Below are 18795 nucleotides of genomic sequence, written 5' to 3' on the forward strand. Positions count from 1 at the left end.
TTTTACTATACACAGCTTCAACTGTATAAAACACGTGTTTTCCGAAAGACACATGCCGAAACTAGGCTCCGTTCTTTTAAAAAGAAAATTTATTTTCTGTTTGACAACGTGCTGAAAAAATGGGTAAAGCCAAGAAAAACAAAGTTTCTAAAGGCGGGAGCAAAGAGCCGAAAATAAGTTTGGTGGAACAAATAGAATGTGATAAAGTTGTAAAGCCCACAACTAGGCAAAAGATCAGACATCGAGCTGACGACGAAGAAGAAGTTAGTTATCATCATTTATCTCTTTTGCGTTATCCCATTTTGCTGAAAATCAAAGATGATTAATTAAATCCCTTCCAAAAAAATATATTTTTTATTTTGCTTTAATTATAATTAATGTGATATATTATTTCTTCCTAGTACGTAGCTCCTACTCTAACGAAAAGGATCTTGTCACAAGCTATACAACAGCAGCTAGAAATTGAAGAAGAAATTGGTCTAAATGATCCTAAGGCTGTCAAAAAGCCAGTTGTGAAACTCGGCTCAGAGTTGAGCGATGAGGATCGATCCAGCGGTGATGAGGAACCAGTAGATAATGTACATTATTATGAGAACATTGAAATCGACGAGGATGATGAACGCGCGTTACAGATGTTCATGTCCAAAGACCCGATACCTACGAGAACCCTGGCCGATATAATAATGGAGAAATTGGCGGAAAAAAAGACCGAAATCGAAACGCAATTTTCCGATCCTGGGACTCTCCAACTGCAAGATTTAGATCCGCGAGTAAAGGCGATGTACGAGGGCGTCAGAGACGTTTTAGGAAAATATCGTAGTGGCAAACTGCCAAAGGCTTTCAAAATTGTGCCTAGTCTAAAGAATTGGGAACAGATACTGTATATCACAGATCCACCAAGATGGACCGCCGCTGCTATGTATCAAGCGACAAGGATTTTTGCTTCAAACTTAAAAGAAAAAATGGCCCAGAGGTTCTACAACCTGATTCTATTACCGCGCATTAGGGACGATTTGGCGGAATACAAAAGACTAAATTTCCATTTATATCAGGCGTTAAGGAAAGCATTATTCAAACCGGCCGGTTTCATGAAGGGAATTCTGCTGCCGCTCTTAGAATCTGGCACGTGCACGCTCAGAGAGAGCGTCATCATCGGATCTGTAATTGCGAAGAATTCAATACCGATGTTACACTCTTCGGCAGCTATACTGAAAATTGCAGAGATGGATTATACAGGTGCAAACAGCATTTTCCTCAGGATATTCTTGGATAAAAAATACGCGCTTCCATACAGAGTAGTGGATGGAGTGGTATTTCATTTTCTTAGGTAAGATATATAATAACAATATCTCTTTTATAAACAATATTATTAGAAACTGCAATTATATTAAATGTAATCTATTAGGTTTGAAAGAGACACTAGGGAGTTACCAGTGTTATGGCATCAAGCTCTCTTATCTTTTGTACAACGATACAAAAGCGATATCAGTTCTGAACAAAAAGAAGCTCTATTAGGACTATTGAGGAAACAGTCTCATCATTCAATCACTCCCGAAATCAGGAGAGAATTACAACACGCGAAATGCAGAGATGTAGAAATGACAGAACCTAAACTAGAACCAATAGACATTAAGGATGCAGCTTAATATGTATATATCAAAATATTTAAATGAATTGTATAATTATTATTATAAAAAGTGTTTATATTAAAATATACTAAAAATGTACTATCTTGGAAAACTGTATAATATACAGTGATATTCAAATAGTACAATTTCCAATGTAAAAATACATTTTTATTTAATTTTACCTATACATCGATTCCTTAGTAAACTAGTATGTATATTTGCATTTTTTACAATTTTTAAATTTTTAAAGTTTATGATAGCCTAAGACAACACATATAACACACTTTTAAACATCACACTCGTACATACAAGCATAGGCTGAATCATTATAATATATTTTATAATATATATTATAATCATTATTATGTTATTAAAATATATTTTACTCTTAATACATACATACAGAAGCAAAAATAGAGAATTTTCTAATACTTAATGATAATAAACTTGATAATTTAATATTTTATATAATATTATACATGTAAAATTTTCTCTATATTAATATACTTATATAATATATATATTTTTTTTTATGTTAATTATATGGTGCGTACAAAAAGTTTCCTGATTTTTCATAGGATATAACAATAACGCTATTACTCGGACAACTCTGTGGAACTCGATAGAACAGATTTTCTTCTATAACATTTAAAAATTTCAGACAATTAACTCTACGCAATGGATTGGAACATGTGGTTTTGCGATGTGTTGTTTGTTGTCAATGTTACAATTTTATCCTACGAAAAATCAATCCGAGAACTTTTTGCACACACTATATATATAATTAATATAAATATATACAGCATTATTGAAAAATAATATCCGATTTATAAATATTCTTATCTAATATTATGCTATAAAAAATTCAAGTAAAAGAAGTGGGCTAATAAGAGCCAAGCAGTAAGTAGACGCTACTAAATTATGTAGAAATCTTTTTTAATTATAATAAATGTATCTGTTCATTCTCTGGGCCAACTTCAAATGACAAAAAATTCATGTGTCGCTCTTGTTGAGCTTTAATTTCCATCTGCTTTTATTTTAGTGAGTTTCCTAAGAGACGTTAAGATCATGCTGGCCAAACTGCATCTACTTACTGTGTTCGATTCTTATTAGATCACTTCCTACTTGAATATTTTATATTTAATATATTTAGAGCCTTTTCGTTTTGCTATTTGTAATATTATGCTATATGAATTCTATCATTTTCAAATCACTGGAAATTTTTATATCTCTACATTATTTTTAGGATTCAGAACTTTCAAATCTTTCTGTTTCATATTCTCATACTCCACATTAAGAGTGTCATCACGTGGATTCATAAAAATCATCTTTGTTATATCCTGTTCGGACAAATAAACATTCGTTTTAATCAGAGGCAGTTCAGTTGTGCTGATTTTAGTTATTCCTTTATCAAACTTTTTATCTTCATTCTTAGAATTCTTAGAATTTTCCTCTAATTTTAAGCAGATTCCGCTATCCTCGTCATTGATATTTTTAATAACAGACTCGGATTTTTCAGTTAGATAATTACTGAACTTTGTATCATTTACATTCACTTCCTCGATGACGTCTCTCTTCTCACGTTCATTATTCTCTAAAATATCTCTATGTATGAGAACCTCTGGTTCGCTTCCGTTTGATGGTGAAACACTCTTGTCTGATTTTGATTGATTCATCATTTTTAATGCTACAGGTACAGAATATCTATCATTGTATTTTCCTTGCAATTCCTCTGACATATTCATAACTCCATTCGTAAGAGCCTCTTTCTTCTCTTCTTTCATTTGACGATTATCACTCTCTTTAACAAGTATTTCTTCCGCAATTGATTTCTGTAGCGCTCCTTTTGATAAGATGTTCAAAATAGGACCTTTCATATTTTTCGAACCATTAAACTCTACTCTTTCAACTTTCGCCTCCTCTCGTTTTTCCTTCTCCGGTATTTCGCGATTAATGATTACACCTTTGATGTCGTTAGACATATCTGGTAAATTTCCTGATATTTTCTGTAATGCTTCTATATTTTCGTTGTGAGGAACTTCCTGAAAGGAATTCAATTTTTTCTTACTGCTTTCACCTACTATATTGTTCTTTTCTTGAGATTGTTGTTTTTCATTGATCTTTATTTTATTCGCAATCTTGTTTTCGACAGCTTTTTCACCATTTTCTTTCAAATCGGTTTTGCTCTCTGACAAAACGTCCTCTTTATCAATCTTATCAATCTTCTTTTCACTTTTCTTAAATATTTCATCCTTCGCCATTCTCTGTTTTTCTCTTTCGAACTCCTGTTTTTGTTCCTTGATATCCTTTAGAATTTCCTTCTGTTCCTGCATCATTTGACGTTGCTCCAATTTATGCTTTTCCAGTGTTTTTCTAAGTTGCTCATGCCGTTCCGCAGCTCTGGCGTTAGCGACATCTCCATCAGCCGCCAATTCTGATTCCTCCTTCTTTATCGCGTCTAAATTAATTAGATTATCATTCTTCTGCAAATCCGCAGATTGTTCCTTCTCCTCGATTATCTTTATCTTCTCCTCCGCTTTCAATGTAATAGATTCATCGATTTTAACGTTATCAGTATTCACAGCAACGTGCAGTTGCACATTTAAATTCTCGTTTAAGGTTTCAACTGTTTTAATTTCCATTTCTTTTATTTCTGGCACAATAGTGTTTACTGCTGATTTATCAGATTTTTCGATACTCTGTTTTTCGGTCACAATCATACGTTCAACGGGTACGGGCGGTTCTTGTCGAATGTCCTTCGGTTTCAACTCCAATGTTTTATCGAGAACATTAATCTCGGGTAGCTTGTTAATTTTGTCTGTAATAGAATGTGAAATCAGAGAATAAGGTAATAGTGAGAGCAAAAGATAAATTAACACAATAGTATACCTTTTGCTCTGGGAATGAGTTCCAAACTATTAGGAACATCAGGAATGATATGTAAATCGTCCTTAATTATGTTTAACGGTAGATTGATTTGACCGAGCGGCTTATTCGTTATCGCTAATTTTGCATTTGTAGATTCTTCCATTGCGTATAAATTGGCGTACGTACCGAGCACCATAATCCAAACGCCGATAATTAAAATGCCCTGTAGACAATAAAAAAATATAACATAGAAAAAAATGACAAAAAAAAAAAAAAATAAAAAGAATTGCCGGTAAAATTAACTTTACCTGTGCTATCAGTCTTTCATTAGTATTTTTGCTATTTATAGATATAAAAAATACTGCCGGGAATATTAAGCAAATCATTACTCCGATCGTCGATCCCACGATACCAAGAACAAACTCTATGTTTGGCACTAGAATACCGATTATCAGAGAAATACTGACTATTGCGATAGTAAGACATCGAAATCTGGATTCTGGCAAATAATTAATAGACGCTTCGTGGGTGTGCACCTAATATGTAACAATAAAATTTAATATCTAAAAAATGTGTAGATTAAAAATTAAAGCGATAATGTACTCGAGCTTTAAAATTTTTTTCTTCTCGAGAAACATACATACCCGGCGAAATAAAAGGGAATTCAAGCTCGCACGACATGGGAAAATGACTAGAGGGAAACTGAATGCAACCGAAAATACAAATCCCAGTTTAATCAGTTCGGATGTTATGCTAGGCTCGAAACTCAGTAAAATATTTCCTGTAATACATAAAAAGAGCAACTGTTTACAAATTAAGAACAGTAAAATAATAATGTGACAATGACAATGCGACAATCATCGTTTATTGTAAGATACAGTGTATCTATTAAATTACCTGTGAATGATTGAGTACAGAAAGCAATATAACCGAACAAGCCAACGCACATATATACAAGAGTACATATATTTAATGCTCCTCGTACAACATCATTCATTTTCTCTAAGGATACATTTGGAATGGTTTCGTATATTTCAAATAGTTGAGTTTGACAGAAGAGAGCCATGGAGAATATTGGCAGGCACTGAAGAATACCAGCTGGTCTCCAATAGTTAACATTGTCAAGCCAATCTCCCGCAAAGATATGTAAAGTAGACTCACCCATTATCTGTCGATTAAAGGAAAAAAAGTATATAGCATGTAACTAACATTTATACATTTTAAATTCAACATTTTTATCAATGCATACTACAAGTTATATTATACCTTTAATACAAGACAGAGATAGAAGACAATAGTAGCGGTGCAAATGCTGGATAGACTATCGATATTTCGAAGCAGTCCAAGAGGTAAGACTATAAAGACTCCAGTAATAATTAGCAAACTGGTCCGTATTTCCCCCGGTGTCTTGTCCATCAGCTTGTTGATTATCTGTGGTCCCAGGTCGCCGACAACGACGAAATAGGCGATGCATGTGCCCAACATAAAGCCAATAATTAAAAGCTCCACAAGAAACTTCCCCATGTAACCAAACGCATGAAAAGCAAGTAACTCAAAGTTGCGTCTTCTTGATATCACAGCTGATTTGACCAGGAAGTGGCATGCTAGTCGTGACAAGGTGCTACACAAAAGTAACATCAAAACGGCCAATACGATGCCGCATTGCTTGAAGCAGAAGGGCATAGCCAGGACGCTCACTCCTATGATGCTGTTAGCAAGAGTCATCACATATGACATTTGGGAAATCATTCTCGAAATCTCTAACTGAAGTGTAAAATCATAAATCTTCTCTTGTATTTCTATTCGACACCGTGTAAAGTTCCTTCGAGAGTTTCACATTTTTCTGTAAACAAATATTATCGGTCATTCAGAAAAGTCATCTCATGCAATATATTAATTTTTCTAGTAAAAAATCTTTGGACTATTCTCGTAAAGTACCTCGCAAAAAAAAAAAAAAAAGCCGTTTTCACATGCTAATAATCGCAGCATAAGTCAGAAAAATATTATTCTCGTGAATAATAAGGTTAGAATGATCAAATCGCCGATAAAGCGATAACGCCATGCGCTACGCGCTAAAATACTTGTCATCCTCGATAGATTACATTTTACGAGTTACGCTTTTGCAATAACGCGGACGTTCGTGGACAATAAATCGGAAATGAGGAATCATCGAGATGCCTGCCGGCTCCTCAAAACTGTCCATCTTGAATTGAAGTTGATAATACAAATTTGTTCTTTGTAGCTGAACTTTTTGCACTTTTCGTTTCCTCTCTTTCTCTTCAAAATTTTTAAATATATTTTTATCTCGTTTCTAGTGTATATAGTAGTATAGACAAAAATAAAAATTTCAAGTCCAATTTAAAAAAAAAAAAAAAAAAAAAAAAAACTTATATACAATAATCTCTTCATGTATGTATATAAATCTATGACAATCAAAAACGTTTTTTATCCCCAAGTTTTCTAAATGCTTTAAACTTTGTTTTTTTTGTCCAATTTGTATAACTACATACATTTCATTTTTTATATAAATATAGATATTAATTATATAAATATAGATATTAAAACATAACAATACATATTAACTTACCCAAGATATTCTTATCCACCTCTTATTGTTCACCGGATCACGAATTTTCTCCTGCCTCTTTGTTAGAAAAAAAAAATCAAAATAAAACTCTATTGTAATAATTTGTTATGTGTATTTTTTTTACTTGTATAACCCTTCCCCTGCGAGAAACAATGATGAAAACTTTTAAATATTTTCAAATCTCAGATTCCACACAATTTTTTTTCTGGATTTATAGAAGAATCTGTAGATTTCACAAAACTACACATATATAGAGATATTTTTTATTTTTTTATTATAAATATTTAAAAACGTCCATTTATATGTGTACTTTTTATGCATAAACATAAATATATATATTACTTGATATTTATCTCAAATAGACTTATACAGGATGTATAATGCATCACTTTGAATTTATTTTTGTGTGCATGATAAGTGTCGATCAATTATTACAGATTGTTATGGATGTGTAAAATCAATGAAAGCTTGTTCTAATCGAGAATTTGAAAGAATATCGCGATAAAAGGATAAATTTTATTTACATAAAATTGTCAATGCATAATTTTTGTTTCTGCACAAAAAGCTAGTGAAAATAACTGTGGGAATGTATAGTCTGAGGAAAGAGTTTGCGACAAAACATTTCTTATTGTATAAAGATCGTGAATGATAGGCTCGATCTTTGCTCAATAGCCACAATATCTGACAATATCCAGTTTTTTGTTGCAAAAATCGATCCAGACGCCACGAACAGATTTTATATTTCTTAAATTAGTGTCTTACTTAATATATATTTAAGATTCTACACCTATGCTCGAAATGGATATATACATATATATATCCATTTATATATAATTCCTCAATTGTATTTATTACTCGTACTTTCTTCTAGATTGTTTTGTTTCTCTCTCATGCATTACTCAAAAATATCAACGGAATATCTTTTATTTCTTTTCTTTTAGACGCCCCTCTAGTTTATCAAGATTTAGGAACTGACTAATATACAATAACATAAAAAATTGAGACTTATGATAGTTATACATACAAATCAAATAAATTGAAGTAGATGTAAATTTCTAATTCTGTCAAGCCATATATGTTTAACTGTTTAAAGTATATAAGTATTACAAGTTAAAAATATTCACTGCAATCTATCAGATAAAAAACTAGAGGAGTGACTAAAGTAATATAAATATCCGGATATCTCTTGAATAATGTAAGATAAAATAGACTTTACATTTTCAAAAAGAATATTATTACCACTCCAGTATTTTTATTGCATGCAAGGGATATTTGCTTTAAGATTAATTTCTGTATGTTATGTACACAGGAGTAGGAAGCAAACAAATTCATTCGACCCATTTCAAAAGAGCAATCTGTTAAAATTTAGTCTAAGTGTTGTCTTTCTATAGCGCATAAATTGCACATTGGTCTTCATCAAACAGATCAATTAATTATGAGTAATGAGTAAGAAGACGTACGAATTTATATACCTAACCAAGCGCGTGAACAAGATACACGTGGTCAGTACATATGTGTGCATATGTATCGAATTTGATTACAATATTGAGACGATAAAGTCTCGGTATAATCTAATGCCTTAAAGCGGTCGTCAATATCTTATGATCTGATTTTAAAATTTGTCAAATTAATGGATGCTTATAAAAATAACATAAAAATCTGAGTAATCTACGAAGGATCTTTCGTACGAAAATTGACTGATTTACACTGATTTATACTTCATATACATGGTGATATACTGTAAACAATCTGTATAAAAAGAATTGTGGTCAGATTATAAAATTCTGACGAATCGATTGAGACATCATTCCGCGCGAGCATGGATGTTTTTAAACATTTTTGTGCGGTATTTTCCATCATCTTTCCTTGAAGAACGTTCAAAAATATGTTTTGGAATTATAATAGTTTACGCTCTCATTTTAAACTACACGCTCATACGTGTCAATTTCAATGAGATTGCCACAATTAGGGTGAAAGATTTATCTAATATCTCTAAAGGTTTAAACATTTTTAAGAATTTTGATAAAAGAAACAAAGATTTTGAATTATCGAACGAGATAAAAGTAGCTATGACATTTATGTGTCATGTGCTGCCATCATTTAAGTTACTTAAACTTATCTGTACTTAATTTAAATAAGGATTTCTCCATCTTTTCAGATGCTCCGGGGCAATCATCTATCAGGGATTCGCACCGCTATCCTTCTTGGCCTCCTCATTTGTAGAATTCGTTTTTTCGTCTTTTTCATTTTCTAAATAAAAGAATTTTCATAATTATTAACGTTTTTCTTTAATGTACGAACGTAGGAAACAATAATATTCAAATATTACCTTTTGGTTCAGATTTTATATCTTCTTCCTTCTTTATATCAGTGTCAATGGCCTCTTGACCTTTTTCCAAACGCGGTCGCTTTCTATCTCTAGATCCCTTCAACATATAAAAAAAAAATGTAAAAATATTTACATATCTCACTTATATACTTCATTTTTTCTACAATAAACGCATATAACGGACATTACATATCACAATAAACTCATACCTTATACGACCTATTATCTCTTCGTGCACCTTCTCCTTCATCTTCGCTATCGCTGTACTCATTTTCATGCTGCATTCTCTTGTCCAAGTCGCGTTGAGGTAATCTGTCATCCGGATTTACCTTTTCTTCAGCTTCCGAATCCTCGATGACAGCACCATCTTCTGGAATTGCCTGAACTTGTACACCAGGTGCATGAGGTAGCATTCTTAAATTTTCAAATAGCCTTGTTCTACAATTAAACACAGTTATGAATTAATTTACTTATAATATAAAAGTCAGGACATGTGTGTATAGAATTACTAAATTACTTACTTTATTTTCTCGAGATATTCGGGAGTGTTTTGGTTCGCCATATTTGAAGGACTAATATGCAGCTTAAAGTCAGGGCCAAAGTACTCAAAATAATCGTTATATGGAAGTTCATTTGCGATTTCAGACCCCAGAGCCACAGATGTCTCATATGTCCAACATCTCGATACATTCCTAATTGTATAACCACCACCTCCCACCATCAGAAATGGTAAATTATACTTTTTCACAAATTCCACGCATTTACCATGACCTCGCACGGTCAAATTAAAACATCCCAGTCGATCGCCTTCATAAAATTAATATTAATTAATATTTATATTGTAAAACTTTGTATCTTTATTACAATTTTTTTTTAAAAATCGTACCCGTCAATGAGTCGGCACCACATTGTAAAACGACAGCAGAAGGTTGGAAAGTTTCCATTACTTTTGAAATGATAGGAACAAATATTGACTCGTAGCTTTCATCATCCATACCATCTCTCAAAGGTATATTAACCGCATAATACTTTCCCTGATGGTAATAAAAAGAGAGTCATATATAACAATTAATTATTACAGATAAATGGAACATTATAAATAAACACTTATAACGTTTTACCTTCCCAGCTCCAATATCGCGGAGATCTCCAGTTCCAGGGAAATATTCGCCATATTTGTGAAATGAGACTGTCATTACTCTATCTGTTGTATAAAAAGCTTCCTCTACACCGTCGCCATGATGCACATCAATGTCAATGTACAAAACTCTCTGATGATATTTCAGCAGTTCCAAAATTCCAAGTACAATATCATTTACATAGCAGAAACCCGAGGCTTCGCTTTTTTTCGCGTGATGCAAACCACCACCCCAATTGATACAGATTTCTGAGGCTTGTTTGTTGAGTTTTACAGCGGCAGCTACAGATCCACCAGCCGATAATTGACAAAATTCATACAAACCATCAAAGACAGGGCAATCTTCTCCTACATTAACTGTTAAAAAAAGAAAAAAATATTAAAATGTGCTTAACAGTATTTAATCATATTCTTCTTATCCAAAACAATAAACTTACATCGTTGCATTTGTTTGTTATATTCAGACATGTTGTCTGGTCTTATTGATCTTAGAAATCTGATATACTCATCGCTATGGAATTTTGTCATTTCATCTGCTGTGGCTTTATGAGGCCTCTAGATATGATAAATATAATTATATTAGATGAGATAAAGTAATTATATTGTAATTATATTATAATAATATTTTTAAATATTCAATTAATGTTTAATAATATAATTACAATAATAGCAAATCTGTTTCTTATATATGATTTTCTAAAAATATTCTTACATATATTTCCATTTTTCTATAAAGACCATAATTCAAAAGTAGATTGTGCGTCATCCTTATACGATGTGGTTTCATAGGATGTCCTTGGCCATAATAGTAATTTCCGATATCACCTAATTGAAGAAATATAACGTAAATAAACCAAGACAATACTTAAAAAATGTAAAAATATAGCTATCATTGAATAGCGCTCTCAACTGACAAACTACGGTGCGCTGGAGTACACTTGAGAATCTGTCGCATTTACTCGCGAAAAACTATATTAACATCCATATTATTCGCCAAATTGCGGATTTTCGCAAAAAATATTTTCAGTGAGCATAAATTATATTCAGAAAATGATTTAGTGTACTTCACATTAGTCAATAATCTCATAAAATTTCGCAATATTCTTAATGACTTAACCTAAAGCCATCTCAATCTCGGACCTTGCTTTTCGTTTCTATGACAAAACATTATTTTATAATAAAGAAAAATTACTGTTTTTAAATGTAATGTATACAATTATCGCCACATATGAGGATATATACTTGAAATTCCATGACTTGTAAAATGTCAAATGATAATGCACAATTCAGTTATAATATAAATTTACCGCTAAAAAATTAGACGATAATCAATTACAATCTTAAGGAAACAAAGACAGACTACAAATTATTAACTATAGTAAACTACATTGATTCGATAAGAAAGAAAAATTCTCGTACGAGTTTATAACGACCATACATATATATATATATATATATATATATATATATAGGCATGGCGCCGACGCTTTTGCTCCGCTTGGCTACGGTCGCGCGAAGAAACGGCTAAGAATCTCTCGGCTTAACGTCGTGAAAATCGTATTATTTAGTACGAGAAGCATGCAAATTTCGGTAAATCGCATGTCAACAGTCGCGATTCAATGTTTTTAATCATCGGTGAAGTACAGGTAGACCGATGAGCGATCGGATGTCAAGTTAAATCACTCGAAATAAACGCGGTAAGTGCGAATGGCGCAAACACATTTTGACAAGCTTCTCATGTACGTGTATGATATTTTTTTTTTCCGTGAACATTTTTCTGTGGTAACTTACTGTCGTAATAGTAGCAGACACGTTTCCTACTGTGCGGTTGCATGGACATTTTTACGGGATCCATTTGGATTAAATCGACAAAACACTGTGAACGGAATTAAAACAGGACCGCGGAGTGATCGCTGTCTCTCACCAACGGGACACAGCGTCATTAAACGACCTCACGCACATGCGCCTCACATTCGCATGCGAGTTGCAAGCTTGTCGCGAAGATAGCGCTGTAAAATGATGCTATTTCAACCATAGATATTGTATTCTCGAGAACAGAAATCGCTCGAAATCATAAATATAAAAATAACCATAAAAAATAAAGATATAAAGCCTTGATTAATGTTATTTAAAATCACTAGATTATAAAGTACCGTAATTAGAGGAAAAATAGCCGCCTTTTTTACTCGAACCGCTACGCGGCCATTTCAATTGTACAAATGTATTATAATTTTTTGTAAGAATGAGAGAAAATAAAACCATAAATTACATAAATAAGTATTTTATTTATGCTTTGCATTTGTTACAGACATTTTCATTGCAATATTTCTACTGCTATAACTCGCTGCTTGTTTTATATTTGACATTACGTAAGTTAACTGATTAACCAATTAGAGCAAGGAAATTTTTACTCTTTTCATCCTGATTGGTCAATCAAACACTTCGAAGTATCTCTAGCATCTTCTCGACCGCAGCCGTAACCTTCATTATTATTTTGTATTTGATAGCAGACTACAAAAGTTGTCATCTCAAGTAATTTGGCGGCTGTAAATGCAGTCGAGATTTTGACATTTCCATGCTGATTAGATGACACAAATTCGCAGAATGTCTCTGCTAATTCGAAAATGTGGATTCGATAATTATTGGCGATATATGAAGCTCGTAAATCCTAAGAAGATTCGTGAAATATATTTCGTCTCGTCATTAATTAACCTAAGATCTGTGAGAAATTTGTGTAACTCACACGTGAGTCCAAATATTTTGGACGATAGAATTAGAAAATGCTTAGATTATATCACAAATAAGTATAAGAATAAATCCTGGGAGAATAATAATTTCTTCAAATTTATCGATTTAAATAATTTTGATGGCTTATTGAGCGAAAGATTGCATTTCGTAGAAAATATTCAGAATTTACAGGATTTAGGTAAATAGAGAATGTACTCAATCATTGTTTTGTTATTAAGTTTCATATCTATAACATATAAAAAATTTTTTTTCTAGCGAAACAGGATGCAGAGATGAAAAAGTTAGCCGAGGAAGAAGAAGCGTTGTACAGGGAACAGTTGAACAAACTTGATGAGAAATTGTTAAACAATATATTGACCAATATATGTAAGGAATCTTATGATAGTATTATCGTGGAAATAACGGCAGGTGTTGGTGGTCAGGAAGCGATGTTATTTGTTAAGGATTTATACAACATGTACACGGGTTATGCCGACTATTTAGGCTTAACTTATGAAGTAATCCATATGGAAAAGAATGATAATGATGGCATCAGACACGTCAGTGTTATGATGTCTGGTGATGAAACCTACAAATTGCAATATGAAGGTGGTGTACACCGAGTACAACGGATACCAGCCACCGAAAAATTAGGCCGTGTACATACTAGTACCGCCTCGGTAGCGATTTTACCAGCGCCATCAGAAGTACAAGTCGTAATTAATGAAAAGGATCTAAAGATTGAAACAAAAAGAGCGTCCGGTGCGGGCGGCCAACACGTGAACACCACCGATTCCGCGATAAGAATAGTTCACTTGCCAAGCGGGCTGAATGTGACTTGTCAAGAAAACAGATCGCAAATCAAGAACAAGGAAATAGCAATGATTAAGCTGAGGAGTATCCTGTATGAGCAAAAATTAAACAAACAGACGACATTCATAAGCGAGCTACGACAAAAACAGATGGGAATGAAATCAAGAAATGAGAAGGTCAGAACATATAATTACAACCAGGATCGTGTAACTGATCACAGGGTAGAGAATGGGACTCTCTACAACTTATCAGGGTTTATGCAAGGTGGACAGGCGCTAGAGAAGTTAGAGGAAAGATTGTACAAGGATGTACAGATGAAAACTTTGTTGGAAGTAATTAATAAGTTAGAGACACAATTAAAATGACATTAACTTTTTCTCTAATTATTCTGATACGAAAATGTCTGTTTTATGGGCAACTCATTGTGTATATAGCGAATTGTAATAAAATTTATATAGTAGAAACAAGAATCACATATACTTTTTAATCTTATGACGAAAATATCATTTTTTTTCATTTTTTTTCTAGTAATAATATAAATTTATTTGATAAATTACCACACAAGATTTTTTTATTTATTTTATTTTTATTATCTTAATATAAGATAATCATTTTTATTTTCTAAATTACGTGCTTAAGAAAAAACACGTAAATTTATGTATTTTTATAAATACAAAAGTATAAATAGAATAATATACAAAATTTTCAGATAAAGTTTATAATTTCATCTCATTAGTAGATTATATATGATGGCTTCCCTTTATTCTCTCTCTCTCTCTCTCTCTTTCTTTAATAGTCACGATAGAACAAGTTGCTTGTCACTGATATACACATATATAGATAAATGTCTCTCCATAAGTGAATTCTCATCTATCCTGGCTATGCCCAAGCAGATTGCACAAATTATACTGCTCTCTGAAAATACTTTTCAGTATGCAGAATGATTGCGCTCCAAAAAAATTTATCAATGTTCTTTGACTTAATTATCTGAGATTATTTATATCTAATTTCTTAATAGGGGCTTTTGTACTTTTGCAAATCCTGAAACAATCATCAGAGATTACCCCCGTCTTTCTTTATTTCCTCATTATAAAGATTTGTTTTCTCGTCTTTATCATTTCCTAAATAAAAAATGTTATATAATTATTACATTTTTTAAATATTAATTTCAATGGTGATAAAATAGTAACACACACACACACACACACGTGTGTGTCTGTGTGTGATTTAATACCTTTTGATTCAAATTTCATATCATCCTCTTTTTTTATATTAATGTTCATGATATGCATGTCTACATCCTGTCCTTTTTCCAAACGTGGTCGCTTCTTAGTACCCTTAAAAAAAATAAGGTATAAAAACTCACAAAGTCATTCATTGTATCATATGTAACGAATCTTCTATAAAAGTTGATTAAATATATATATATATATATATATATATATATATATATATATATATCAGATATATTATTAAAAATATATTAGAAAGATATATTAAAGAAAATTACTTTATATGATCTGTTATCTCTTCGTCCACCTTCTCCTTCATCTTCACTATCACTATATTCATTTTCATGTTGTATTCTCTTGTCCAAGTCATGTTGAGATAGTCTTTCATCAAGATTCATCTTTTCTTCTGGTTCATAAACATCGACAATAGCACCATCCTCTGGAATTGCCTGAACTTGTACACCAGGCGCATGAGGTAGCATTCTTAAGTTTTCAAATAATCTTGTCCTGCAATTAAATGTAATTAATTTTGATTATAATACAAACAAGAGAAATAACACTACAAATATGACTTACTTAATCTTTTCAAGATATTCGGGAGTGTTTTGATTTGTCATATTTGAAGGACTAATATGCAGTTTAAAATCAGGGCCAAAATATTCAAAATAATCATTATAAGGAAGTTCATTCGCGATTTCAGACCCTAGAGCTACAGATGTCTCATATGTCCAACATCTGGATACGTTTCTGATTGTGTAGCCGCCACCTCCTACCATCAAGAAGGGTAAATTATATCTTTTTACAAATTCCACGCATTTACCATGACCTTTCACAGTCAAATTAAAACATCCCAATCGATCACCTGTATGGATTAATGTTTAAGTTAAAGACAGCTTTGTAATTTTTGGATAATTTGTTTTTTTAAAAATATTTTACCCGTCAATGAGTCGGCACCACATTGTAAAACGACAGCAGAAGGTTGGAAAGTTTCCATTACTTTTGAAATGATAGGAACAAATATTGACTCGTAGCTTTCATCATCCATACCATCTCTCAAAGGTATATTAACCGCATAATACTTTCCCTGATGGTGATAAAAAGAGAGTCATATATAACAATTAATTATTACAGATAAATGGAACATTATAAATAAACACTTATAACGTTTTACCTTCCCAGCTCCAATATCGCGGAGATCTCCAGTTCCAGGGAAATATTCGCCATATTTGTGAAATGAGACTGTCATTACTCTATCTGTTGTATAAAAAGCTTCCTCTACACCGTCGCCATGATGCACATCAATGTCAATGTACAAAACTCTCTGATGATATTTCAGCAGTTCCAAAATTCCAAGTACAATATCATTTACATAGCAGAAACCCGAGGCTTCGCTTTTTTTCGCGTGATGCAAGCCACCACCCCAATTGATGCAGATTTCTGAGGCTTGTTTGTTGAGTTTTACAGCGGCAGCTACAGATCCACCAGCCGATAATTGACAAAACTCATACAAGCCATCAAAAACAGGGCAATCTTCTCCTACATTAACTGTCACCATAAAAAAAAAAAAAAAAAAAAAAAAGGAAATATTTTACTTCAAAATGTTTTTAATATTTATAATGTAGCTTATTCAGTAAGAATGTCTTACATCGTTGCATTTGTTTGTTGTATTCTGTCATATTATCTGGCCGTATGGATCTCAGAAATCGAATATAATCATCGCTATGGAACTTTGTCATTTCTTCTTGCGTAGCTTTGTGAGGCCGCTAGATGCAATAAATGCAATAAATATATTTCATGCTAAGTAATTAAATATAATTGCATTGAAAAAAATTATGCTTTTTCACACGAATAAAAAATAATGATAAACAATTCTTACATAAATTTCCATCTTTCTATAAAGGCCATAATTCAAGAGTAAGTTGTGTGTCATTTTTATACGATGAGGTTTCATGGGATGTCCTTGACCATAATAATAATTTCCAATATCACCTAGAGAAATAAAAGGCACATGTCACACGTTGATACAAGAATCGAGGCGTTACTTAAATAATATGTAATATAATACAACAAAAAAAGAGCATTTAAAGAGATACTACGGTGCGCCGAAGTATACTTGAGAATCTCTCGCAATTTCCTATAAAAACTATATAAATTTTCATCAAATTTGCAAACTATCGATTTGTATAAAAAAATATTTTTGGAGATTAAAAATTACATCGAGAAACAGTACACTGAAGTCTATATTGTTTAATAATTTCGCTAAATTTAGGCATTTTTTATGATTTCATTCAAGATCTTCAATTATAAATTTTTTTTTCTACATCATTCCATAATCATAAATTACAGTTTTAAATATAATTAATTATTAATTATTGTTTCAGACAATAATTTGGAAAATTACGTGTAAAATTGTTCGTTCATTGACCTTTTCCCGTACGATAAAATTGCTACGTAAAGTCTATATCGAATTATATTATGTAATTATCTATTATATATATAATCATAGGTTACTAATGTATTATAATTATTAAGATATGATAACCGGAAGTGATGAGGAATAACTCGATAATGTCATGAACTCTCTTATATACACGGTGGCTGTGCATAAAAATATGGCTGACGCTACGGTTGCGCGATAGCGAAGCTGAGAATCTATCGGTTTAACTCTGCGAAAATCGTATTATCGAGTAAAAAAATGCAAATTTTGACATATTGCATTAAACATGATCGCGCATCGTAACACTTATAAAACAATGAGGCATAAACAAGCCTGGATGATCGATTAAATGTCGAATTAAATCGAAGGCATTATATGACAGGAGGGGTACGAACGCAAGCTGAACATTTCACAAACTCCCGAAATATAATTTCACAGATTTTCCCTTCGATTTTCTCAATACTTACTGTCGTAATAGTAGCAGACACGTTTTTTAGGCTGCTGCATGGCTTCGCACAGATTAAAATCAGTAAAATATGTAGTATGCAATTAAACGTGTAGGAATCGTTAATGTGACTAGAATTAAAATTCCTCCTGCAATTGCTTCTATTTGCACTCGAATCGAACGATTTTGTCAGAAGGGGAAAACTCCCCTCTCGAAAAGATTGAGGTGAGGGATTAGTTTTAGCGACATCTGTTTCAGAACTAAATTTGGTCACGTGATGACATAGCGAAAAATTGCGCTAAATTCAAATTTATCTGACAGACATATCTTTAGATTACTTCGTTATATGTCGTACATATATACATTCGAATTATACAATAATTTGCCGTCTTGAATTTAATTTAGTTAAAGCCTGAATAAAAAAGATAAGAATCATCTATCATCCACTCTTAAAAAAAGATGTTAATCGAAAGGTATAGATTAATTAAAAGTATCAGAGTTTATTATTATCTCCCCAGATAGCAAACATATGTCATTTTGACGTCGAAAACTGGTCATTTCTGATTCAATCACGTCACGTGACCAAATAAT

The 18795-nt window shown here is 32.2% G+C and overlaps 4 protein-coding genes across 8 annotated transcripts; 2 read left to right on the forward strand and 2 right to left on the reverse strand.

Annotated features, from left to right (window-relative positions):
• On the forward strand, window positions 1–2026 carry Bys (Bystin). The gene is made up of 3 exons (XM_072910672.1): window positions 1–263; window positions 402–1327; window positions 1406–2026. Exons 1-3 carry the CDS (start codon window positions 120–122, stop codon window positions 1644–1646), a joined length of 1311 nt encoding a protein of 436 aa, XP_072766773.1. The 5' UTR covers window positions 1–119; the 3' UTR covers window positions 1647–2026.
• A 31-nt stretch (window positions 2027–2057) lies between these two features.
• On the reverse strand, window positions 2058–12525 carry LOC140676040 (uncharacterized). 5 transcript variants are annotated; one of them, XR_012048524.1, is made up of 10 exons: window positions 12342–12525; window positions 11263–11375; window positions 10988–11105; window positions 10534–10907; window positions 10299–10446; window positions 9934–10219; window positions 9622–9850; window positions 9413–9509; window positions 7084–9333; window positions 6599–6773 (listed from the first exon to the last, which is right to left on the reverse strand). XR_012048524.1 is itself a non-coding variant. In XM_072910669.1 (8 exons), exons 3-8 carry the CDS (start codon window positions 6243–6245, stop codon window positions 2852–2854), a joined length of 2916 nt encoding a protein of 971 aa, XP_072766770.1. In that variant the 5' UTR covers window positions 6246–6339; window positions 6599–6773; window positions 7084–9263; the 3' UTR covers window positions 2058–2851. The 5 variants fall into 5 exon arrangements, 3 of the variants coding, with proteins under 3 accessions (XP_072766770.1, XP_072766769.1, XP_072766771.1); XR_012048525.1 differs by lacking the exon at window positions 12342–12525 and adding an exon at window positions 11858–11876; XM_072910669.1 differs by lacking the exons at window positions 9413–9509; window positions 9622–9850; window positions 9934–10219; ... (3 more) ...; window positions 11263–11375; window positions 12342–12525 and adding exons at window positions 2058–4446; window positions 4518–4719; window positions 4805–5032; ... (1 more) ...; window positions 5394–5664; window positions 5763–6339 and having other exon boundaries at window positions 7084–9263.
• A 523-nt stretch (window positions 12526–13048) lies between these two features.
• Mrf1 (mitochondrial translation release factor 1) lies at window positions 13049–14528 on the forward strand. The gene is made up of 2 exons (XM_072911454.1): window positions 13049–13476; window positions 13554–14528. The coding sequence occupies exons 1-2, from the start codon at window positions 13137–13139 to the stop codon at window positions 14453–14455; spliced, it is 1242 nt and encodes a 413-aa protein (XP_072767555.1). The 5' UTR covers window positions 13049–13136; the 3' UTR covers window positions 14456–14528.
• Window positions 14529–14856: 328 nt separating this feature from the next.
• Hdac1 (histone deacetylase 1) lies at window positions 14857–18410 on the reverse strand. Its single transcript, XM_072911453.1, has 9 exons — window positions 18227–18410; window positions 17199–17311; window positions 16968–17085; window positions 16494–16867; window positions 16259–16406; window positions 15899–16184; window positions 15601–15829; window positions 15325–15427; window positions 14857–15211 (listed from the first exon to the last, which is right to left on the reverse strand). Exons 1-9 carry the CDS (start codon window positions 18264–18266, stop codon window positions 15144–15146), a joined length of 1479 nt encoding a protein of 492 aa, XP_072767554.1. The 5' UTR covers window positions 18267–18410; the 3' UTR covers window positions 14857–15143.
• Between the last annotated feature and the right edge of the window lie 385 nt (window positions 18411–18795).

This window comes from Anoplolepis gracilipes, chromosome 2 (genome assembly GCF_047496725.1).
Source record: "Anoplolepis gracilipes chromosome 2, ASM4749672v1, whole genome shotgun sequence".
Lineage (NCBI taxonomy): Eukaryota > Metazoa > Arthropoda > Insecta > Hymenoptera > Formicidae > Anoplolepis > Anoplolepis gracilipes.

Excerpts from the sequence above, each read along its gene's own strand:
- Mrf1 (XM_072911454.1), top strand. The coding sequence starts at position 13,137 with ATGACACAAATTCGCAGAATGTCTCTGCTAATTCGAAAATGTGGATTC. Across the intron at positions 13,477-13,553 it reads TCAGAATTTACAGGATTTAG|CGAAACAGGATGCAGAGATG; the intron begins GTAAATAGAGAA and ends TTTTTTTTCTAG.
- Hdac1 (XM_072911453.1), bottom strand. The coding sequence starts at position 18,266 with ATGCAGCAGCCTAAAAAACGTGTCTGCTACTATTACGACA. Across the intron at positions 15,830-15,898 it reads GAATATCTTGAAAAGATTAA|GACAAGATTATTTGAAAACT; the intron begins GTAAGTCATATT and ends ATTTAATTGCAG. Across the intron at positions 15,212-15,324 it reads TATGAAATTTGAATCAAAAG|GAAATGATAAAGACGAGAAA; the intron begins GTATTAAATCAC and ends TTTTTTATTTAG.
- LOC140676040 (XM_072910670.1), bottom strand. The coding sequence starts at position 6,245 with ATGATTTCCCAAATGTCATATGTGATGACTCTTGCTAACAGCATCATA. Across the intron at positions 5,665-5,762 it reads ATCTCTGTCTTGTATTAAAG|ATAATGGGTGAGTCTACTTT; the intron begins GTATAATATAAC and ends TTTAATCGACAG. Across the intron at positions 4,447-4,517 it reads ACTCATTCCCAGAGCAAAAG|ACAAAATTAACAAGCTACCC; the intron begins GTATACTATTGT and ends ATTCTATTACAG.
- Bys (XM_072910672.1), top strand. The coding sequence starts at position 120 with ATGGGTAAAGCCAAGAAAAACAAAGTTTCTAAAGGCGGGAGCAAAGAG. Across the intron at positions 264-401 it reads GAGCTGACGACGAAGAAGAA|TACGTAGCTCCTACTCTAAC; the intron begins GTTAGTTATCAT and ends ATTTCTTCCTAG. Across the intron at positions 1,328-1,405 it reads GTGGTATTTCATTTTCTTAG|GTTTGAAAGAGACACTAGGG; the intron begins GTAAGATATATA and ends GTAATCTATTAG.